Source organism: Apium graveolens, chromosome 4 (assembly GCF_009905375.1).
Source record: "Apium graveolens cultivar Ventura chromosome 4, ASM990537v1, whole genome shotgun sequence".
NCBI lineage: Eukaryota > Viridiplantae > Streptophyta > Magnoliopsida > Apiales > Apiaceae > Apium > Apium graveolens.
In genome coordinates, this window is record NC_133650.1 from 270320764 (window position 1) to 270343321 (window position 22558).

Consider the following 22558-nt stretch of genomic DNA (forward strand, 5'->3'; position numbering starts at 1 on the left):
ATCTTCGCTTCCAAGGAGAAGCATTCAAATACTGTAACTGCTCATCACTTTCATCATCTTCACTATCTGAATCCCCCATTAAGGCTTTCTCTAAGGCATCGGACTTTAGCATTTGATCCAATTCTGAAGTAACCACAGATTCGACCAATTCCACCTTAAAGCACTCCTCTTCATCAGTAGGGAATTTCATGGAATTAAAAACATTGAAGGTGACATCCTGATCCTGAATTCGCATAGTGAGATCACCTTTCTACACATCTATCAAGGTTCGGCCAGTTACCAAGAAAGGTCTTCCCAAAATTATGGGAATCTTTATCTTCCTCAAAATCAAGAATAACAAAGTCAGCAGGAAAAATGAGTTTGTCCACTTTGACCAATACATCTTCCACAATGCCTCGTGGATATGTAATAGAGCGATCGACCAACTACAAGGACATATATGTAGGCTTTGGATTAGGTAAGCCCAACTTCTTGAAGATATACAAAGGCATCAGATTGATGTTAGCTCCCAAGTCACATACGCATTTATCGAATGACACTTTTCCGATGGTGTAAGGAATAGTGAAGCTTCCAGGATCTTTGAGCTTCAGAGGTAACTTTTGTTGCAACACAGCACTGCATTCCTCCATGAGAGCAACACTCTCTAAGTCATCGAGCTTCACTTTCCGAGAGAGAATACCTTTCATGAACTTCGCATAGCTTGGCATTTGTTCAAGAGCTTCAGCGAAAGGTATGTTGATATGATGTTTCTTGAAAACTTCCAAGAACTTAGCAAATTTCTTATCCAGCTTTTGCTTCTGCAGCCTCTTAGGAAAAGGAGGTGGAGGATAGACCTGTTTTCCCCTGTATTACCCTCAGGAGGAGTATTGACAATAATTGTCTTCCTTGGTTCCACCTACGCTTCCTTCTGCACATCTTCTTCAGCCACAACTTCAGATTCTGGAACTTGAGATTTTTCGGGATTCGCAACATTGCCAGACCTTAATGTAATTGCCTTAACCTGTTCTTTTGCTTCCCTCTTGCCTGGAACTTCTGTGTCACTAGGTAGTGTTCCAGATTGATGATCAACAAGGCATTGGAAATCTGCCTAATTTGGTTCTCTAGAGTCTTTATAGTACCACTTGGCTCTTACACATGAGCCTCAACTCCTCCAATTCAGATCTTTCATTAGATTGTGGTAGCTTCTGAATTTGGAGTTGTTACCTTGGTGCATATTGTGGTTGTTGAAAACCAGGAGAGTTATATTGCTTTGCTGCATATGGCTGATAAGGCTGTTGCACCGTATTCTGATTATTGCTCCAACTGAAGTTAGGATGATTACAGTTGTTGGGATGATAAGTGGCTGGAGCTGGTTGCTGCGACCTCTGAAAGTTGCTCACAAACTGAGTTGATTCACTAGAAATAGCACAATGCTCAGTCTCATGTGCACCTGCACAAAGCTCACAAACACTTGTGATCTGATTAACTCTATAATTTACCAAAAAATCCACTTTCATCGTCAAAGCTTGAAGTTGAGCAGCTATAGCAGTAGGTGTATCCACTTCCAAAACTCCTGCTACCTTGCCTTGCGGCATTCTCTGTGTTGGATTCTGGTATTTATTAGCAGTCATTAGCTCAATCAACCCATAAGCTTCATCGTAGCTCCTAGCCCATAAGGCTCCACTTGACGCTGTATTTAGCATGGGTCTAGACTGTGCACCCAAACCATTATAGAAATAATTATGATCATTCAATCAGGCATGCCATAGTGAGGACATTTCCTAAGCATCTCTTTGTAGCGATCCCAAGCCTCACATAAAGATTCTCCAGATTACTGCGCAAACTGAGTAAGAGCATTCCTGATTGCAGCTGTCTTCGCCATAGGGAAGAATTTAGTGAGAAACTTTTGAGCAAGATCCTCCCATTTGGTGATAGAACCTGCTGGTAGAGAATGTAAACAACACTTAGCTTTATCCCTCTGAGAGAATGGGAAAAGCCTCAGCTTAATAGCATCTTCAAAAACTCCATTGAACTTGAAAGTGTCGCAGATCTCGATAAAATCCATGATGTGCATATTAGGATCTTCTATAGGAGAACCCCCAAACTGAATTGAATTATGTATCATCTGAATCATGCTCAACTTGATCTCAAAGGTGTTAGCCGAGATAACTGGTCTGATAATGCTAGACTGAATATCATTGATCTTAGGCTAAGAATAGTCCATCGAATCCTTCAGATTCGCTGCTTGATCTACCATTGCAACGAGTGCTTCTTCCTCAACTTTCTCAAAATCTAATTGAAACTCTTCCTCCGCTTGATCCAGTGTTCTCTTACGAGATCGAGAACGTATTTGCATAAACGCACTCTAGAGTACCTGAAATACAACAAGGACCCAAGTAAGCAACAATATCCTAGTTAGTGAACTTTAACGACCACTGATGATAAACACATAAACTAATAATTAACACCGAGTCCCCGGCAGCGGAGCCAAAAACTTGTTAGGACGAAAATAGGCGCTAATATTCACGCAAGTATACGCGTTCGCAAGTAATATAGAATTCTTTCTAGTGCGTTCCCACATAGACTCTTTTGGTTAACTTTAAGATTTATGCACTTATGAAACAATGATATGGCTATTGTTCAATGTTAAGACGAACAACAAATTGAGATTTTTATAACTAAGATATTAACTAACATGCAATTAACTATGAGATTAAAAGGGTTGAATTAATGTATGAGACAAACAAGAGATTCTAACTTCATTAAATACTTCATTCAAAGTCATTGTTCTTAACCTTAGCATGCAATGGTGAGGACAACTAATCAGATAACACGAAACTAGTAATCGCCAACTTTCATTGCACGAATATCATACTACCAGACATCCACAAAAGAGATAGAAGCTGAATAGATACCAAGTATGTTGAGACTCTATATGTCTATAGAGTTTGACAACATAAAGGTTTAATGAATAAGTTATCTATCATGATTACATAGGGAAAGTAAGATGGTTAAAATTACCTATGAATCATGCATAAAAATACATGAACCTATGCTAGCACGGCAAGTTCTAAATCTTTAAATTCATTATCGCTTCAATAGAGATTAACACGCTATCTTATATGTTCGCGACTTACATAAGACGAATAAGCACAACCAATACTAGGATATCATACAATCACCACACACTAAGATACCGAAATAAATTAACTATTGAAATCTATGAGTTAATCCGTTAGAACCCCACGATAACGATTAGTTCATGACAGAACTCATCATCACCATGGGTTTAATTGAAAGCATGATAATAAACAAGGTCTTTATAAACTGAAATAAATCACAAAGTACGTAATCCGGAGTAATAGGTTCAACAATAAAGAAAACGAGCATCCAAGATTACAACTCAATCAAAGAATCACAAGTAAAAACAAGTTCTTCTTCTCCTTCATTGGATTTGTAGTACTAGGTCTTCTCCTTCAGCTCTGTTATTAAAAACATCTTTAGAGAGTCTTTTTATAGCAGCCCAATCAATCCAGAAGTCTAGCCGATCAGTATTCTAATCAAATCAAGAATCTCAGAATTCGACGCGGCGCGGCCGCGCGCTATCCCAGCGCGGACGCGTTGTACCTCTGCTCAACCGGCGCGGGCATACGCTAACATAGCGCGGGCGCGCTGACCTTCAGGAAAATATTTTTCCTTCTATTTTATTTGCTGGTTTTTGGTGGCGATCAACACACGAACATCCAAGACATTTTCCTAACACTAATTTAGCACCAAAACAATGCTAAATCTCCTTTTTTCTTCAGCTATGCCTGAAATGCAAAACACTACAAAAATCACATAAAATACACAAATAACTTGAGTACAAAATACCAATTCGAAGCTTTACGAAGTGTTATTATAAGTGGATATAAATGCTACTTAACAGATATATTTTTGATGATGTAGAGGGTGGCCGACCGGATCCTCCCGTGCCTATAGAGGGTTCTTTGGCCGGCCGAATCCTCCCGTGCCTATAGAGGGTTCTTCTCATGTGCAGCAGGCAGTGGATAGGTTTGTTCTTGGTGATGCGTAGTATAAAAGGGTGATTTGGCGTATTGAGGCCATGCATGATATCCACCGATATTTTGCTGAAGATTTGACACACGCTCTCGGTACTGTTGTCCGAGACACTGGTGTCGAGGTTGATTGGCCACCTGATCCTCCACCCGAGGAGGGTGATCCTCTCGCTAACTAGGTATGCCTTTTATCCTTATTATTTCCTTCAATAAGAACATTGAAAATTTTAAGTTTGGGGGTGATAATGTAAGGATTAGTTTGTGTGAGTCCGTATAGATGCATATTAATGATAGTTTAATTCATATAGTTTGCATATTTGTCATGTAGTTATTTGTTTTTATTTTTATTTTGCGTATTTGTTATCATGTTAATATGTTGAATATAGTTGCATTGGTATTATATCATGATCCCTTAGATTGCTTTTCCGATTAATTTGTGATGTTGATTCGAGTGTGGTGATGTCGTATAGAGGAATGTTAAGTCCAAACGAGTTGATTTGCATGCTCGAAACGAAAATTTTCACTAAGTCTTATAGGTTGCTTGAGTGCTAGATCATGATCATGACTTGTTTGTTTGTCGAGGTTTAGTCATTTATTTATGTCTAGAATTTATGTTATTCTCTTAATGACAAAATAACATGGATTTTTAAAATTGGAGAAAAATATTGGATATCAATGCTAGTTGTGGCTAGGCGTCAAATGGCTATTAGCCGGCTCATATTTATGTGAGTAGTCTAGGGTTGAGCGAGATGGAGCGAAACACACTCGTTCAGAACATGAAGAAAAGAGAAAAAGAAAAAGAAAAAAAATATGTGTTATGCATAATTGATCACGAATGGGATCTTTAATACTCGAGTTATTAAGTTCTAGGGGATTTTTGTGCCTAGTGACCTAAGGCTTTTATAGTCTGGGATCCACTAACCTAACGCTCACTACATGGGTATTATTGCATAAGTCTTTTGTGGACCTCGTTCATTACACGATCAAATAAGCATGTTTGTATTTTTTATGTTTTATCGATAAAAGCGTGAATCATTGTATAACTCTGATAAAATTAAAGTGTTGTCAGTCATTTTGTGCTTATCGTTTATTATGTTTATAACCTTGTGATTGTCTTAACGAGAGGTGAGTTATGATTATTGATCTAGTTTCGAGAGTATATACGTTAAGCAATTGCACACACGAACATTTTTGGCTTGTGAGTTGATTTGTGGGATTTGATTGAACTTTTTGTGAATAATTACATTTTTTGAGATGTTGCTCATTGGTTGGTTAAGTTATTCTAAGGGGATAGTTGCATTCATGTTAGTTGTATTCATGCATTTTTATTTTGTTCTTTGAGTCTCTTTTTGCTTGAGGACAAACATCGATTCAAGTTTGGGGGTGTGATAAGTGGATTTTATATTTTCTTGGAATGCTTTTATTCAGGCTTAAGTTGATGTTTTGGACTCAAGTTATTGGTATTTTTGATGTGTTTTTGTGTTTGTGCATTACAGGCATTTGTTGGATGATTAATTGAGCTTTTCAAGGAAATATGCTGAAAAGAGGTCAGTATTGGAAGCCAAAGCCATTCCCAAGTTGTAGATAATTTCGAGAGCTTCGCATGGACTACTTATTCATCGAATTCCGATTAGTGGAGCAAAAGTTACAGTAAAAAGAAGAGAAGGTTGAAGAATCCAGGGAACGGAAGAGCAGGGCGCTCGTGCCACGATAGATGACTTGTTTATTAAACCTTTATGTTGTCAAATTCTATAGACATATAGGGTCTCAACATAATTGGTGTCTATTCAGCTTTTATCTCTTTTGTGGATGTCTCGTAGTAGGGTATTCGTATAACGAAAGTTGGCATTTACTAGTTTCGTATTATCTGATTAGTTATCATCACCATTGCATTCTCAGGTTAAGAACAATGATTTTGAATGAAGTAGGAATGTAGTTAGAATCCCATGTTTGTCTCATATAGTTAATTCAATCACTTTTATTATTAGTTAATTGCATGTTTGTTTAATCTTAGTTATAAACATCTCAACTTCTTATTGTCTTAGCATTGAGCGATAGTCATACCATTGTTGCATAGGTGCATAATCTTAAGTTAACTAAAAAGAGTCTCTGTGGGTACGAATCTAATTTATATCTTATACTACTTGTGAACGCGTATACTTGCGTATAATTCTAGCGTGTGTTTTCGCCCTAATAATTGTCGACTGCGAATAAAGATTATTATCACATATGTTCTCTTTAAATTAACTAGGTGTGGCTATGTCCCTAGTTGGGTTTTATTACACACATCATATATTTTATAATTTCCCCTTGATGGCCTGATTTTTCATCAAACGAGATCGAGTATTAGCTGGAACGATCTTCACAACTATGTCTTAAGTTTTGTTATGGTCTTCGGAAGCTTACAGGTACACTTTCAAGACTAGAAAAAGATCATCCCTCATCCTTATTGTTTACCTATATTTGTGTAACCTAAAGATTACACTTAAATTTGGGGGCAAATGATGGACCTAAAAGTCAGCTGCTAATGTTAAGGCTTATACTCGTAACTCTTATGGCCAGATAACTGATATGAGTGACTGATGTTGAAGTGGAGCAAGAAAAGCCTCTAAAGTTAGCAACTAGCTGCTGCTATAGGAGGCTCATCAGTCACCAATGCCATAACGCCATAAAAATGAAGTCTACTGTCTACAAGTCCCTACGGTTACGGGTTGTGACTAATATCCCATTCCAAATCAGTCCAAGACCCACAATTGAGATCCATGACAGAAAATAACCCATAATTGAGATCCATGATAGAAAATAGTCTAGTCCAAATGTGACCTATAAATATTTGTAAACTGGATTTGAACAAAATAATAAGGAAAGCTACCTGCTGACGAAACGAGCACAAGGCTTCTTTTCATACTGCCATGTAAGAGGGCATGCAAGCAGGAGGTGTCCTGGGATTGGATAAAAGGGGAGGAGAAATAAAAGAAAGGGGGATTCAGATACAAAAACAAAAAAAACACAACAAAATCGTCTGATGATGGCTATAGGTTCTAACCTATAATTCCTACAGATTGTTGCGGAGAAAATCAGGGCCATCAGCTACGTAAATTCTATCTACTTACACCTTGCTCTACGATGGTAAGTGACTATTTCTGATATATACTTCTGTTTAGAAGAATAAATCATGTGGAAACATGAACAACAGAATCTACTAAACAAAATAAGCTCATCATAAAAGAAAAACCTTTAACAAGTAATATTTTCTAGCCTAAATCCTAAAGATATGCATATTAACATTAACATACATAAGCATCTCTCCCTGGCCCTATCGTACACGAACTTTGTCAAATATTAATCAAGCTAAAATGTTTGCCTCATAGATAGTATTAACATTAAGCATATACTAATCCTTGAGCTCTCAAGTCAACTTCTTGTATTAAACATCGGCACTCACAGGGAAACAGTTGGAATTGTTCTAAGCTTTTTTCACCTATTCCAGAATAGAAAATAAGCTGCAACTCAAGTGTTAGCTTTAACTACACTAATAGGCAATAGCACATATATTTTGTACCAAACAATTTGTTGAAAATTACCGAATAAAGAGGGCGATGAAAGAACAAGTTCTAAGCTGCCAGCTCATGTCTAGTCAGCATAATGCAACTAACAAATGGTGACAGCTGGAAGAAGTTTGTTACGAGAAAAATATTCTCTCTGATATAAAACACAATAGAGAAATATATCTCTCTCATGAATTCTACTACACAGTATCTCTCTCTCTAGTTTGTTAGTTAGTTAGTGAGAATGATAGGAAGGAAAAACAACACAGTATTCTTCTTCTTCAAGCTTCAAAAGCTTTGGTGTAATTAGTAGATAGCTGCAACTTATAATGAGTAATACTTCGTTTTGATGGCAAACATTTAGTATTAAAGATCAGTTAAACTTCTGCATTTCTTAGTTTTAACATGGTATCAGAGTGATGTGTGCGACCTTGATAGCCATGTTCTTTCTTTTGATCTTTGACCTCCGATCTTCATTTCTTCTTGAGTTCTTCAATGGCGGTTAGTGTATCACCGCAATAAATCTCATTCTTTGCTCTCTTGATATTTTTCTTTGTTTATTGGTTGTTGATATTAGTTTCTATGATTCGATCGATTTACAATTTCATCAATTTGCTTGTGACAGTTCATGTTATTCTGAAACTCTTGAAAGTTAGTTACGTTGATTTCTTCTGATTGATTAAACACAAATCAACTTATTTCTTCTTATTCTTTTTTCATTGATATGATCATTCTCAATTGATCACTTTCTTCACGAACTTATCTTGAAATTGCCTTGATTGTGTTTCGACATCAATTCTTTCTTGAACTTTTCTTCTTCACTGCAAAACATTTCTTCTTCGATTGAGAATATGACAAAAAATTAAACTCAAGAAAATCAAATTGATCCTTCATAAAATCCTGTATCACCATATTACATTCATCCTTCTGATAATTCAGGAATGAAACTTGTTACAATTAAGTATGATGGAAAAGGATATACAGATTGGAAACGGTCAATATTGATCAGTTTGTCCGCTAGAAATAAAATAGAATTTGTAGACGGAACTATAACAAAACCAGATGTTGTAACTGATGTTAACTATAAGGCATGAGATGGATGCAATAATATGATGATATCATGGATTCTTGGAGTACTTGATCAGGAAATTGCACGGAGTGTGTTATATTTCAATACGACTAGAGATATATGGGTAAATCTTGAGGAGAGATATGGCCAATCATATGGCATAATGTTGTTCTCATTATAACAGACTTTGTATGAGATGAAGCAAGGGAAAGATAGTATATTTGGATATTATACTAAGATGAAGATGATCTGGGATCAATTTGTTGGAATTGATCCAATTCAAGCTTGTACATGTGTTAATTGTACCTGTAATGTGAGAATAAAGTTGCTGAAATCACAAGAGGACATAAGACTAGTTGAATTTCTCATGAAGTTGAATACTGGTTTTGAGGTCATAAGAGGGAGTATTCCGATGATGAATCCTCTCCCATCAATTTCTCATACTTATAGACTGTTTCTACAAGAAGAAAATCATAGAAAGTTGTTTCATGAAGCATCTGGTGGAACAGTTAATGAGGATTCTATGGATTTTGATGCCAACTATAAGAGATTTCCTAATGATAAGTACAGGCCACCATCTGGTTTTAGTAACAGACAGATGGGAAGTTCAAATAAAATATAAGAGGAAAGAGTAACTACTTCTGTTATCACTGCAAGATGCTTGTACATATCTACGTAATCTCACAAATGACAGAGACAGGAGAGTAGCAACAAATGCTCATTTGGGCATTGAGGATGATAAGATTGATACAAGAACAAGTTCTGAGAATGACAACATGGCATTCACACCAGCACAGTATGCACAGTTAATCCAGCTTCTAGGAAAGGGCAAATTACCAGATTCATCTGGCAACAATATGGAAGAAAAGGCTGCACATGTAGCAGGTAAATTGTGTTTGTTTTCAACAACAACTATATGGATAATAGATAGTGGAGAAACAGACCATATATGCTTTGATTTAAATCTCTTTTCTGAATACAAAGTGATACAAAATTATGGGAGTTTTATAAAAATTTCAAATGGGAAACAAGTTTTGATCACTCATGTTGGCATTGTAAAACTTAGAAATAATATTTTCCTAAAAGATATATTATTTGTGCCTGGTTTCAAGTTCAACTTGATATCAATACCAAAGTTATGCAGAGATCTCAATAGTATGGTTACTTTTACTGATGATAAGTATTTTTTCCAAACACAATCAATGACTCAACAACTTCTTGGTTGCTTCAAAAATGGTCTTTATTATCAGAAAGAAGAATCTCAGTCATCACACACGTCTTCTGCTAATTCTGCATTTGTATCAATGGTCAAAGAATATTAAACCAAAGTCAAATCATGGCACTCAGGATGGGACACTTACTATTTTCAAATCTACATCACCCCAATGATATTTTTTCTAAGCCGTGTAAACTAGATCATATATGTCAAATATGTCCAGAAGCAAAGAAAGTAATGAGTCATTTTCAAATAGCACTACTACAAGTTCTCATAGACTAGAGCTGCTATATTTGGATGTATGCAGACCTTTTAAGGAACCTACTTAAAATAATTATAAATACTTTGCAACTATTGTGGATGATTTTTCTAGAATGTGCTAGGTGTTTTTTATGAAGTCGAAGTCTGATATTTCTACAATTCTTGATGAGTTTCTTATTTACATTGAGAATCAATACCATTGTCCTGTTAAAATTATTAGAACTGATAATGCTATGGAGTTGTGTGAAGGAGAAATGAAATTGTACATAAGGAAAGGGATTCAGCATCATAAAACTTGTGTTTACACTCCTCAACAGAATGGAGTGGTTGAAAGGAAGCATAGGCACATCCTGGAAACAGCCAGATCCTTATTTTTCCAATCCAAATTACCAATTCAATTATGGGGTGAGCGTATTTTGTTGCAATTCATTTGATAAATAGGATGCCATTATAATGTCTTCGTTTTATCATTCCTTATGAAAATTTATTCACACACATTCAGATTTATCATATATCAAAATTTTTGGTTATTTGTGCTTTGTTGCTAGTATTCAGCCTAAAAATCACAAGTTCAGTCCTAAATCTATACCACATGTGTTCATTGGCTATCCTATTGGTCAAAATGGTTTTAAGGTTCTCAACACTAAAATTTTGCAAATTCATATTTCCAGAGATGTCACTTTCTATGAGCAGCATTTTCCCTTTCATATTAAATCATCATCATCCTTAACACCATTATTTCTTCCCATTGTTACTAATTATACTGATTTTATTGACTTTTCAGAAGCCTTTCTTTCTACTAATATCAATAGTTTTCCTAAATCCAATACACATGACTTATCAGACATTTTTTCACAAGATTCTGACTCTGTTGATGATCTTATTAATACTGATTCTACTGAGTATCCTATAGTAAGAAGAATTACACGATCATCCTAACCATCAGTCTTGTTGAATGATTTCATTTATAATTTGAGTCAAATTGACATTCATAATCATCAGCATCGGTGCAATTTAGTATCTTTTAATCACTTTGCCTGTCAAATTTCTTTTGCCTTTTGCTTCTTGCCCTACTGAACCAATTACATATGAGGAAGTTGTATCAAATCCTTATTGGGTAGTAGCAATGGACAAAAAATTGAAGGCTTTATAGAACAATCATACATGGATATGGTTACTTTACCTGCAGGAAAGAAACCAATTGGACATAAATGGGTGTACAAGGTGAAGCTCAAGGCAGATGGTTCATCGGAAATACTTAAAGTAAGGTTAATTGCTAAAGGGTATAATCAAAAATTGGGGGATTGAGTATGAGAAAACATTTTTTCTGTAGTCAAAATGACAACAATAAGGTATTTATTAGTTATAGCTGCTAATAGAGGGTGGTTGTTACATCAACTTGATGTCAATAATACATTCTTGCATGGGGATCTAGTTGAACAAGTATACATGGTTCCTCATGCTGGCTTTCCAAATCCTGACAATAGGATTTGTAAACTTATCAAATCATTGTATAGATTGAAACAGGTCTCTAGGCAGTGGTTTGCTAAGTTGGTGGGGGAATTACTATTTAGGGGATTTGTACAGTCAAAGAATGATTATTCTCTTTTGATCAAGAAATCTGGAAATCATATGAGTGTTGCTGATGTGTATATTGATGATATCATCTTAACTGGAGATGATTCATTGGAAATCAACTTACTAAAACAGCATTTGAATATTACATTTAGCATTAAGGAGTTAGAAAGATTAAGTTTCTTTATATATTGGATATCTTGATAAAGGGTTACAATAGAACTGCTGAGAGAGTCTGGAACTCCATTACAGGCAGACGGAGGAGAATTATATCATTATCCAAGTTAATACAGATGCATGGTAGAAAGTTGAATTTTCTGACTCATACAATATTTGAGTCAGTACATGCAAAGTCCCAGGATTACACACTATAAACCATTGATTCATACATTGCATTATGTATCTGGAACAATGGGTCAATGTATAATTCTTAACTCAAGTGATCAGCTCACACTTCAAGTATTCTCATATTCTGATCGGGGAGCTTGTATGGATTCTAGAAGATCCATCTCTGGCTACTTGATGAAGCTTGTGAACTCACCTGTAAGCTAGAAGTCAAAGAAATAGGGAGTCGTGTCAAAGAGCTTAGCTGAAGTAAAATATAGGTCTATGTCTACTACACAATCTATCTATCCCCCTCTCTAGTTTGTTAGTTAGTTAGTGAGAACGAGTAAGAAGGAAAAACAACCCAGTATTCTTCTTCTTCAAGTTTCAAAAGCTTTGATGTAATTAGTAGATAGCTGCAACTTGTAATCAGTAATACTTCGTTTTGATGGCAAATGTTTAGTATTAAAGATGAGTTAAGCTTCTATATCTCTTAGTTTTAACACAATAATCGTTTGTATTAATCGAGTTCATAAATTTAATTCTTCAATTTTCCGTGCAATGCTGACTGTGCGCACTAAATGGACTAAAAATTGAGTTTATTTAATTTTTTTGAATAATATATATATTTACGATATCATGAAATATAATAATTTATATACCCCCTTAATATCATATTATGTGTCTTGTTTTGACTATTTTATACTCAACTTTTTTATATTTTGACCGTAAATTACACTTTGTTTATAATTAAATAAAATTCAAAACTTGTATATTTAAAAATATATCTAATCCTCTTCAAAATGTATTTTTCATTATTTTAAAATAACATATATATTTGTCTTAATTGTCGGTTAAAGTATAGTCAATTTAACTAAATAATAGTCAAAATAAGACATATTATATGAGATGGAGGGAACATTAAGTGAAACGAGTAAAACCGAATCAAATTAACCCAAGCCGAATTGCAAGGCGGTACGATGAGCGATAATTTATAAAAAAAATACTGAAAAAATTTGATGAATCTAATCATACGCGAAAATAGATGAAAGATTAATGTTGACTTGCTGGTACACTCAAATTCAACATAGTTTATAGTTGAGAAATGTAAAATCCCCAACACCATTTCCGAAAGCAATCCGTTCTTGTAATGCAATTATTTTTTTACTCATTAATCAAATCAACCTCATGCGTTAATATTAATTCACGAATAAAATAAAATAACATGTCATTTGAAAATATTTTTGATTTCCCTTTTCGTGGTAGTATTGCTTCGTACAGTTTTCACGCTTTTGTCAAAATCTAAACCATTATTACATTACATATTGAGCAAAAAAGAGATTAACTGATGATATTAAATGAGATTAACGGTCCAATTATAAGATTTTAACAAAAAAACACTCATAACAATCACAAAAAATAAACAAGTTTTTCCAAATATTGGGTCCAGCACCACCAACCAGCTCAATCAATTCAATAATATCTTGAAAAAATATAGCCGTTAGGAGGGTGCAGTGCAGCATTGCCTCCACAAATTCTTGTCCAATGTCTCAACTTAATCTACTCAAACACACACACACACACAACTACAAACGCTCCATTTCTATCTCCTTTAAACGCCTACTATATATACTTGGGGTAATGAAAAGCTTACATGTAAAACATATGTTCTAAACATCTCTCTCTCTCTCTCTCTCTCTCTCTCCAGCAGCTTTATACTTACCTTTTAACTCAGCTTTCTTGATTAATCTTCCCACTCATAAAGATCCAATTTTGTAAATCCCCAAAACAAAAAGATCCGATCTGTATAATGGGCTTGTGGGCTACTTCATTATCTGTAATACTTTTAGTGATTTTTGTGGGATCAAGAGTTGAAAGCCTAGGGGTGAACTGGGGTACAATGGCAACTCACAAGTTGCCACCAGAAGACGTGGTTCAGATGTTAAAAGACAATGGGATTCAAAAAGTTAAACTGTTTGATGCAGAAGAGAGTACTATGAGTGCTCTTGCTGGCTCTGGGATTGAAGTTATGGTTGCGATTCCGAATGATCAGCTTGAGTCCATGACAAGCTATAAACGAGCTAAAAAGTGGGTGCAGCATAATATTACTCGTTATCATTTCGATGGAGGTGTTAACATTAAGTAAGCTTCTGTCCTTTATCTTCACACCCCTTTATTTGATTGTTCCTGATTATAATAAATTTATATATGTGCCGGTGGATATTTTTCAATGCGATAGAATTTTAAACGTACATTTGTATGTCGATATTTTCAATGCATTAGATTTTTAAGAATATGGTTTGGAGGATTCGAATCCATGACTTGTAAGAGCCTCATTACTACATTATTTAAAATTTCTTATTAATTATATCTGCTTGCTTAATACAGATCAAGATATTTTGATTATGCCCCTGTTCTTGTCATTATTACCTGTTTGCTGCAAGATGTACAGCACGTCAATTAGGAAGAAAGATAGATTTTTCTTTTGATTTTTTATAAGTTTCACAACTATGCACTTATTTAGATTAGTGAAATGTTTGCACAAATTTCGGGTACGGTCCGACAAGTTTAAACTAATTTTGTACGGTGTGTAAATGCAGCCCAACTGTTTATCAGTGTTCTGGTAGCTTGCCTCAATTTTCTTATTAAAGGGACATAAATTTAGAGTCTACGAAGAAAGTACGAACTTCGTGAACTGCAAAAAGTAGATTGCATATTGCCTATCAGAATCTAGCAGAGAATGTATGAATCATGATTACTGTATTTTTATGTCTAATTGTGAGTTCTAATAGTTACTGTATTTTTATGCAGATATGTGGCAGTTGGTAATGAGCCTTTCCTGAAGTCGTATAACAACTCATTTATCAATATTACCTTCCCAGCACTTCAGAACATCCAGAATGCTATCAATGAAGCTGGTTATGGTGACTCCATAAAAGCAACTGTTCCTTTAAACGCTGATGTTTATGGTTCACCAGAAGACAATCCTGTCCCTTCTGCTGGAAGATTTAGGCAAGAAATTCTAGGACAAATGACTCAGATTGTGCAGTTTCTAGACCAGAACAAAGCGCCATTCACTGTTAATATATACCCTTTTTTAAGTCTTTACGGCAATGACCACTTCCCCATTGACTATGCCTTTTTTGATGGAGCAGCTCTTCCTATGCATGATAATGGAATCGACTATCAAAACGTTTTTGATGCCAACTTTGATACTTTGGTTTCTTCATTAAAAGCTGCAGGTTATGGGGACATGCCCATTTTCATAGGGGAAGTCGGATGGCCAACGAATGGTGACAAAAACGCCAACGTGAGATATGCTCAGAGGTTTTACAATGGGCTTCTATCAAGGCTTGCAGCTAATAAAGGCACCCCGCTTAGGCCTGGATTTATTGAGGTTTATTTGTTTGGACTCATTGACGAGGATGCTAAGAGTATAGCTCCTGGCAATTTTGAGCGCCACTGGGGAATCTTTAGATATGATGGACAGCCAAAGTATGAAATAGATCTTTCAGGTCAAGGGCAAAACAAATTTCTGGTACCTGCACAAAATGTGAAGTATCTACCTCAGCAGTGGTGTGCATTCAATCCAGATGCCAAGGATCTAAGCAAACTCGCTGAAAATGTCAATTATGCTTGCACATTTGCAGATTGCACTGCCCTGGAGTATGGATCGTCTTGTAATGGCTTGGATGCTAATGGAAATGCCTCTTACGCATTTAATGCATACTTCCAGGTACAGAATCAAGGGGATTTAAGCTGTAATTTTCAAGGACTTGCCTCTGTGACGACACAAAATATATCCCAAGGGGAATGCAATTTTACCATTCAGATCATGTCTTCACGATCTTCCAGTGCAGGTCCCTCAGTTTTGGCTATAGTCTTTTTAGCCTTTCTCACATTATGCATGTTTTACTAGCATTTACAAGTATTAATAGTTTTCCCCATTTTTGATGACAGTTTCCCTTACTAAATGTGCTCTCAATGTAGATATCTTCTGAAAGTTTTGATTTTGTATAATGGATTAATGAATGTTGTTGCTTCATATTCGGATTTTGAATTATAGATTATATTATTTATTTGGATAAATTCCAGTGCGTATTATATAGATAGATTTCTTTCTTCCTCTATTTTCTTTATGCAAGAATCTTTCAAACCCTGTATTCTGGGAAATACTTGAACTTCACTACATGAGAAGTAAAATGAGCTTTGGAGCATGAAGCAGGGAGCAGGTTTCTAAACAAGTTAAACGATTTTATTCATGTAATTCAACTTGAATGAATGCGCCACAGGCTCTCTAGGACATAATTTATGGTTGTGATTTCTGATGACAAGCGTTCAGCCAGTTACATTTTCATCCTTTCCTTTTTTTCGTAGTCCTTCAGTTTCTACAAGGTTTTCTTGCAAAGTACATATTGTCCGAAAATCATCTCCTCTGATCACATTTCTAAAGTGTAAATCAGCAAGTCGATCCACAATCTTCATCTTCCAAGTCTGATTCAACTTCTGCAAATTACAAAGATCAAGTCATCAAACTCTCTTTTGACATTAACGATCACATTTTTGGATAGAGCATCGACTTTATCACGTGTGTTTAAGTTATTTTTAGAAGGTAATTTTAAAAAAAGACCAAGTTATTTACGTAATTTTAGTTCTAAATAGTTCAAAATTATGATATTAAATATATGAAATATAATTTACTGTGTGAAATTAGAGATAAATTATATCAAATAATAAAAATTATATAGAAAATATATTTTTAAAACATGATAAAGCCCTTCAGGGTATTCGATAATTCAATGAATTATTAGCTTTACTTTTGTATCATGATATGCTCAATATCTATCCGCTTCCGGGTATTCGATATTTCAATAAATTATTAGCTGCTGTTGTTAGGATGTATGATTATGAAGCTGCTTTGTATAGAGAAATATCTGGGTTAAGTATTTCGGTTGATGAATGTACTTTGACTACTGTTATGAATTGTTATTGTTGTTTAAATGGTGTTGAGTATGGATTTGCTATGTTAGGTTTGATGTTAAAGGGGGGTTATAGGCCGGATGATATTACTTATAGTACTTTAGTAAGGGCACTTTATAGGGAGCATAGGGTTTTGGAGGGGGTGGAATTGTACGAGAAGTTGATTTATGAGGAGGAATTTGACTGGGAACTTGATTCTCATAGATTTTTGCGCAGTATGTTTAAAAATGGATTGTGCAAATCAGGGAATGCCAAAGTGGCTATTGGTTTTGTTAGAGTAATGGGACAAGGACGTTTTAAAGAGGAAATTGTAGATTATAGCACGGTCATTGATGGTTTATGCAAAGAAGGGCTTCTTGATGATGCATTGAATTTTTTAAGGAAATGATTGGAAGAGGAATTTCGCCAGATGAAATTGTTTGCAGTTCATTAATTCTTGATCTCTGCAAGTGTGGGCGGCGGGAGGAGGCTCTGCAAGTGCTGAACGATATGGAAATGAGGAAACTCTCTCCAAATAAATGTATTTTTACTATACTGGCTCATTCATTTTCCAAGGTAGGAAACGGGATGGATGTACAAAATGTGCTTGATATGAGGATCTTAAGGGGTGAAAATCCAAATGAATTTACCTATAATGCACTGCTGTATGGGTTTTCTTCGCAAGGTGAAACAGAATTAGCATCAGTGGTGCTCAAAATCATGACAAATAAGGGGATTATGCCCAGTATGCATTCCTATACTAAATTGGTCGGACCCTTTGCAAGACAAGGAGCGTAGAGGTTGCACTTTCTGTAGTCAAGTTACTGATTCGAAGTGGCAAGTATCCAGATGCAATTATTTACAACGTGCTGATGCACGGATATTGCCTCCAAGGTCAGATGCGTGAAGCGATAGGTGTATTTAAGACCATGTTGAATATGAAGATCGTGCCCAACATTGTAAGCTATAACATCTTAATAAACGGATATTGCAAAAACATGAAACTGGATGAAGCTTTGTATCTGTTGCAGAATATGCGTCTTTGGGGTGTAAAACCTACTACTGAAACTTACAACACAGTTTTACAAAGGGTATTTCCAGAGCGGTATGTGTGTTAAAGCAGAAGAATTCTTTAGCGAGATGATAAAGCAGGGCTATTTGCCAAATGTTTACACAATTGGTATTGTTCTTGATGGCTTATGCAAGAACCAGTATGCTGAAAAAGCACTGTTTTTCTTTATGAAATTGGAGCGTAATGGTTTGGTTAGGGACATGTCTATTTATAGTATACTTATTGCTGGATTATGTAATCAAGGTAAACTTTCCGAGGCGTGAATACTTCTTGATAACATTTCTTCAAAAGGTTTGCAAGTAGATTTTAAGACATATACAAAGGTGATTCAAGGACTTTGTCAAGAAGGGCTACTCGAGGAAGCAATGGAGCTGCTTACTGAAATGGAAGCTAATGATTGCTTTCCAGATAATGTCACTTTTAACATTATTACTCACGGATGTTTGCTAAATAGGTCTTACTATCATGCAAGTATACTCCTGAAGAAAATGTTAGGCCTTGAATTCTCTCTAGATAAACCTACTGCCTTCTTGTTAGTAAATCGATTTTTGGCAGGAGAAGGTGATTCCACTTTCATTGCCTTGTGTAAGAGATTCTTCCCAAATGGTTTTAAAGGGGTTCATGTATCACAGCACAACTCTTTGATTATAATGCCATTATGCTCTTTTAAATTTGTATATATGTGCAAGTCCGCTGGCATTCTGCACCAAAAACTATAATCTACATATATGTGTATATGTTCATCAAATTTACATTGATCCTTTTCCACACCTGATTTAATTTAAAATAAATTGGTTTGTAGGTTTAGATGATTTTTGATTTGGCATAAACATCTGAGTTAATTAATGGAAGCTCATCTAATTAGTTTCTGTCATAATATGAAGTAGCAGCAGCAGCAAAATCAGTTGGAATCAAAACTTCTGCAAGTGCGCAGCTGCACCAGTACGTTAGGGATGCTAAAATGACAGGAGTTCCTGTTACAGTTACATTACAGTTACACGCCAGCATAATAGAAATCTCTCCTCTTAACACCATAATCAATACAGGCTCATTTTACCAGAACCATCAACTGAAATTCGGCCTCAAACTTAAATGCACTAGCTGGCTCTGGAATCAAGTTATATTTGCCATTCTTGATGACATGGTTGACAATTTGCTCACTTTGGATGAAGCCAGAATTTGGATTTACCAAAATTGATCAGCTACAGACTTCAGGTTCCAAAATTCCCAAAGTTAATTATACGTGATTCACTTAAAACTTCTCATGTGTATTTATATTTTCTCATGGTCCTTCAGTATGTTAAGAAGGTTAAGTGCATAGTGACTGTTAGTCTGCAGGTTTATGGATATCTGCACAGCACTAGGGAGGGGCATAACCTAAAGACCACAAAGGCACGATGGCAACAATGCCCTTTAGTGCAGACATCAGCGATTTCTCAGAAAGAGACCCCGCATCAACTGCAGGTAAAATTAGGCCTGAATTTTTGAAAGGGGATAAAATAGTCATGTTCTTGAATGAAAGCAGCTAGTTATTCATTGTTAATACCTACGCTTTCTTAAGTGTATCATTTCTACCCTGAACTCCATATACTTCTAATGGAAGTCTCTTGTTGACAAAAATACTCGATACACCAATGTATTTGTCTATTTGATGCAAACTTTATGATATCTATAATTTGGCCTTGAAGGCATTGGGATATGGAGTCACGAATATATTGACGGAGAATACCAATTGATGACAATTTAAATGCTTATACACACTTGGCTTGTAAATTTACAAAGGTCTTTTATGTAAACTTGGATCAAACAGAGGGAACCCTCTTTGACATGAATTGCCTGGAAGTTTATCATGTTTTAACTTCTTGATGAGGATGTCAAGAGCATAGTAGTTGATTAATTAGTTTCTTTAATAGATCGTGTAGGGCAGAAACTGCAAGGGGTGGAAAAACAAATCTCTAAAAATTGCACAACAATCTAGAAAGTGTGTTGGTTATCTTGAAATCAAAATGGTTTTCTAACTACCAGTGTACCTAAAGAATCAGAGCAAATCATTGTTCAAGGACGGCTGATATAAATAGAAAAAAACAAGGGGTTAAATATAAGTTTAAAGGAATTCTCCGGCCCGTGGGATGATAAAATTTTAGAAAAAAAACAAGCAATTTGTGAGATATAAGCTTAAAGGAATTCCCCGGCCTGTGGGAGATATTCAACATTCGTGGTTTTGGTTACTGAAAGATAAGGGTTTCTTCACAGGAAAAAAGTTGCTAGGGATTCTTAAAAGGGGAGTATATGATACCCAACATTCAATTTTTAGAGAAATTGCGAGCTGCCAAAGCACGCATGTATATACATTATTGTTTGTTCTTTTATTGTACGTAGGTACAGCTTACACACGTCTCAAAAGAATCAACATCGAGACTGTGTCACAAAATGAGCTTCTTGTTCAACTAAACAATTTACTAACAAACAATCAACTAAACTGTTTCAAAGTATTTACATAATCTTGATGAAGAACTAAACTGAAATCATGTATTGATATTTTCAAGATTTTTCTACAGAGTGTGTATCTTGTGTGTGTAGAAAAAGATGATGGTAATTGTCTGTGTATTAAACTACTTTAACATCTAGTGCTCCTTTTATCTATCTGACTCAGCTCTAACAAACTTTTGGGCGGGAATATTGTTTTCACTTGTTAAGCTGTCCAGACCTGGTGATCCTCTACATTGAGCTGTTGCTCCTTGACCTGTACTAGCAGCTGCATTTTCTTTAGTGACATGCTTAACAGCCCCCTTCAAGTGAGGAGTTGGAATGTCACTACAAACTCCTAACTTGGACAATAGAAATGATAATTGAGCTGATGCCAAGGCCTTAGTAAACAGATCTGCAGGTTGATGGACAGTGGACACATGTTGAGTAGAAATTAAACCAGACACAAGCTTTTGTCGCACCAGATGACAGTCAATTTCAATGTGTTTCGTCCGCTCATGAAACACAGGGTTAGAAGCTATGTAAAGAGCTGATTGATTGTCACAGAACAGAGGAACATGTGTAAGATTCAGAACATGCAGTTCAGTTAAAAGAGACACCAACCAAGATAATTCACAGACTATATCAGCCATGCTTCTGTACTCAGCTTCAGCTGAGGATCTAGACACTACCTGCTGTTTCTTACATTTCCAAGCAATAGATGTACCTCCAAATGTAACACAATAGCCAGTAAGAGAAAGTCTAGTGGTTTTACAGCCTCCCTAATCAGCATCACAGAAAGCATTAAGCACTGGATTAGCTTTAGAGGCATATAATAACCCTTGAGTACTAGTATGTCGAAGATACTTTACCAGCTTAAGAGCAGCATACCAATGAAGTGCAGTAGGGGAGTGCATATACTGCGCTAGAACATGTACAGAGTATGTTAGATCAGGTCGGGAAATAGTAACATAGATAAGTTACCTACCAGCCTCCTATAGACAGTAAAATCTTGTAGGATAGGACTATCAGAGTGCTGTAAAAGATCATGATTTTGATCCATAGGTACAATAGCCACTTGATGACTGAGTTTTGGAAAATCTAGCAGAATATCAAAAATATACTTCTGTTGATTCATAAAGATACCAGAAGCATTCCTCACAATTTGAATACCCAAGAAGTAGTGTAATGGTCCCAAATCCTTGATTTTAAAATGTGAACTTAAAAATTCAGTAATATGAGCCATCAGAGAAGGATCTGTACCAGTCATAATCATATCATCCACATAACTCAAGAGGTAAACCAAGTTGTCATTCTTTGCATAAACAAACAAACTTGGATCTCCTGAAGTCTGAATGAAGCCAAAGGAGAGTAAAGCTGAAGATAACGCTATAAACCACTATCTAGGAGCCTGCTTAAGGCCATACAATGATTTAACCAATTTACACACTAGCTTCTGATTTGGATATTTCAGCATAATATGATCAGGAATGGTATAGCCAGGAGGACATGACATATACACCTCCTCATCTAGGTACCCATGTAAGAACGCATTTGTCACGTCTAATTGAGTGACAGGCCAACCATGCATAGCTGACAGTGCGAGTAGTAATCTGAATGATGTCATTTTGGCGACAGGTGCAAACGTCTCAAAATAATCCATATTCAAAGTTTGAGTAGAGCCTTTTGCCACTAATCGTGCTTTATGTCGTTCTACTTTCCCATCTGCCAAATATAGTTTTGTATAACCACTTACAGCCAACAGTCTTCTTATGAGGAGGCAATGGTACAATTTCCCAAGTCTGTTGGCTTCAAGGGCAGCCAATTCACCCCCATAGCTTCATACCAATCAGGTGAGTGAATTGCTTGTTTATAAAATAAGGGATCATGAATCGGTGAATCAGATGCAGTGACATTATGGGTTAAGTGGGAAGGAAGACCTGAATAATCCTGAAATTTAGAAGGAAGCTGTCTGGTTCTCTGAGGGCTAATGGTGGTATCTGAAGAGTGACTAGCAGAAGGTGGTAAAGG

The 22558-nt window shown here is 35.8% G+C and overlaps 2 protein-coding genes and 1 non-coding gene across 3 annotated transcripts; all 3 read left to right on the top strand.

Moving 5' to 3' along the window:
- The first annotated feature begins 1739 nt into the window (after positions 1-1739).
- Positions 1740-1846, top strand: LOC141723079 (small nucleolar RNA R71). Its single transcript, XR_012576072.1, has one exon. It is a non-coding gene; the product is annotated as a small nucleolar RNA R71 (small nucleolar RNA).
- Positions 1847-13597: 11751 nt separating this feature from the next.
- On the top strand, positions 13598-16079 carry LOC141720979 (glucan endo-1,3-beta-glucosidase 8-like). The gene is made up of 2 exons (XM_074523697.1): positions 13598-14172; positions 14842-16079. Exons 1-2 carry the CDS (start codon positions 13841-13843, stop codon positions 15947-15949), a joined length of 1440 nt encoding a protein of 479 aa, XP_074379798.1. The 5' UTR covers positions 13598-13840; the 3' UTR covers positions 15950-16079.
- An 848-nt stretch (positions 16080-16927) lies between these two features.
- LOC141719635 (uncharacterized) lies at positions 16928-17398 on the top strand. The gene has a single exon (XM_074522009.1). The coding sequence runs from the start codon at positions 16928-16930 to the stop codon at positions 17396-17398; it is 471 nt and encodes a 156-aa protein (XP_074378110.1).
- Positions 17399-22558: the final 5160 nt, after the last annotated feature.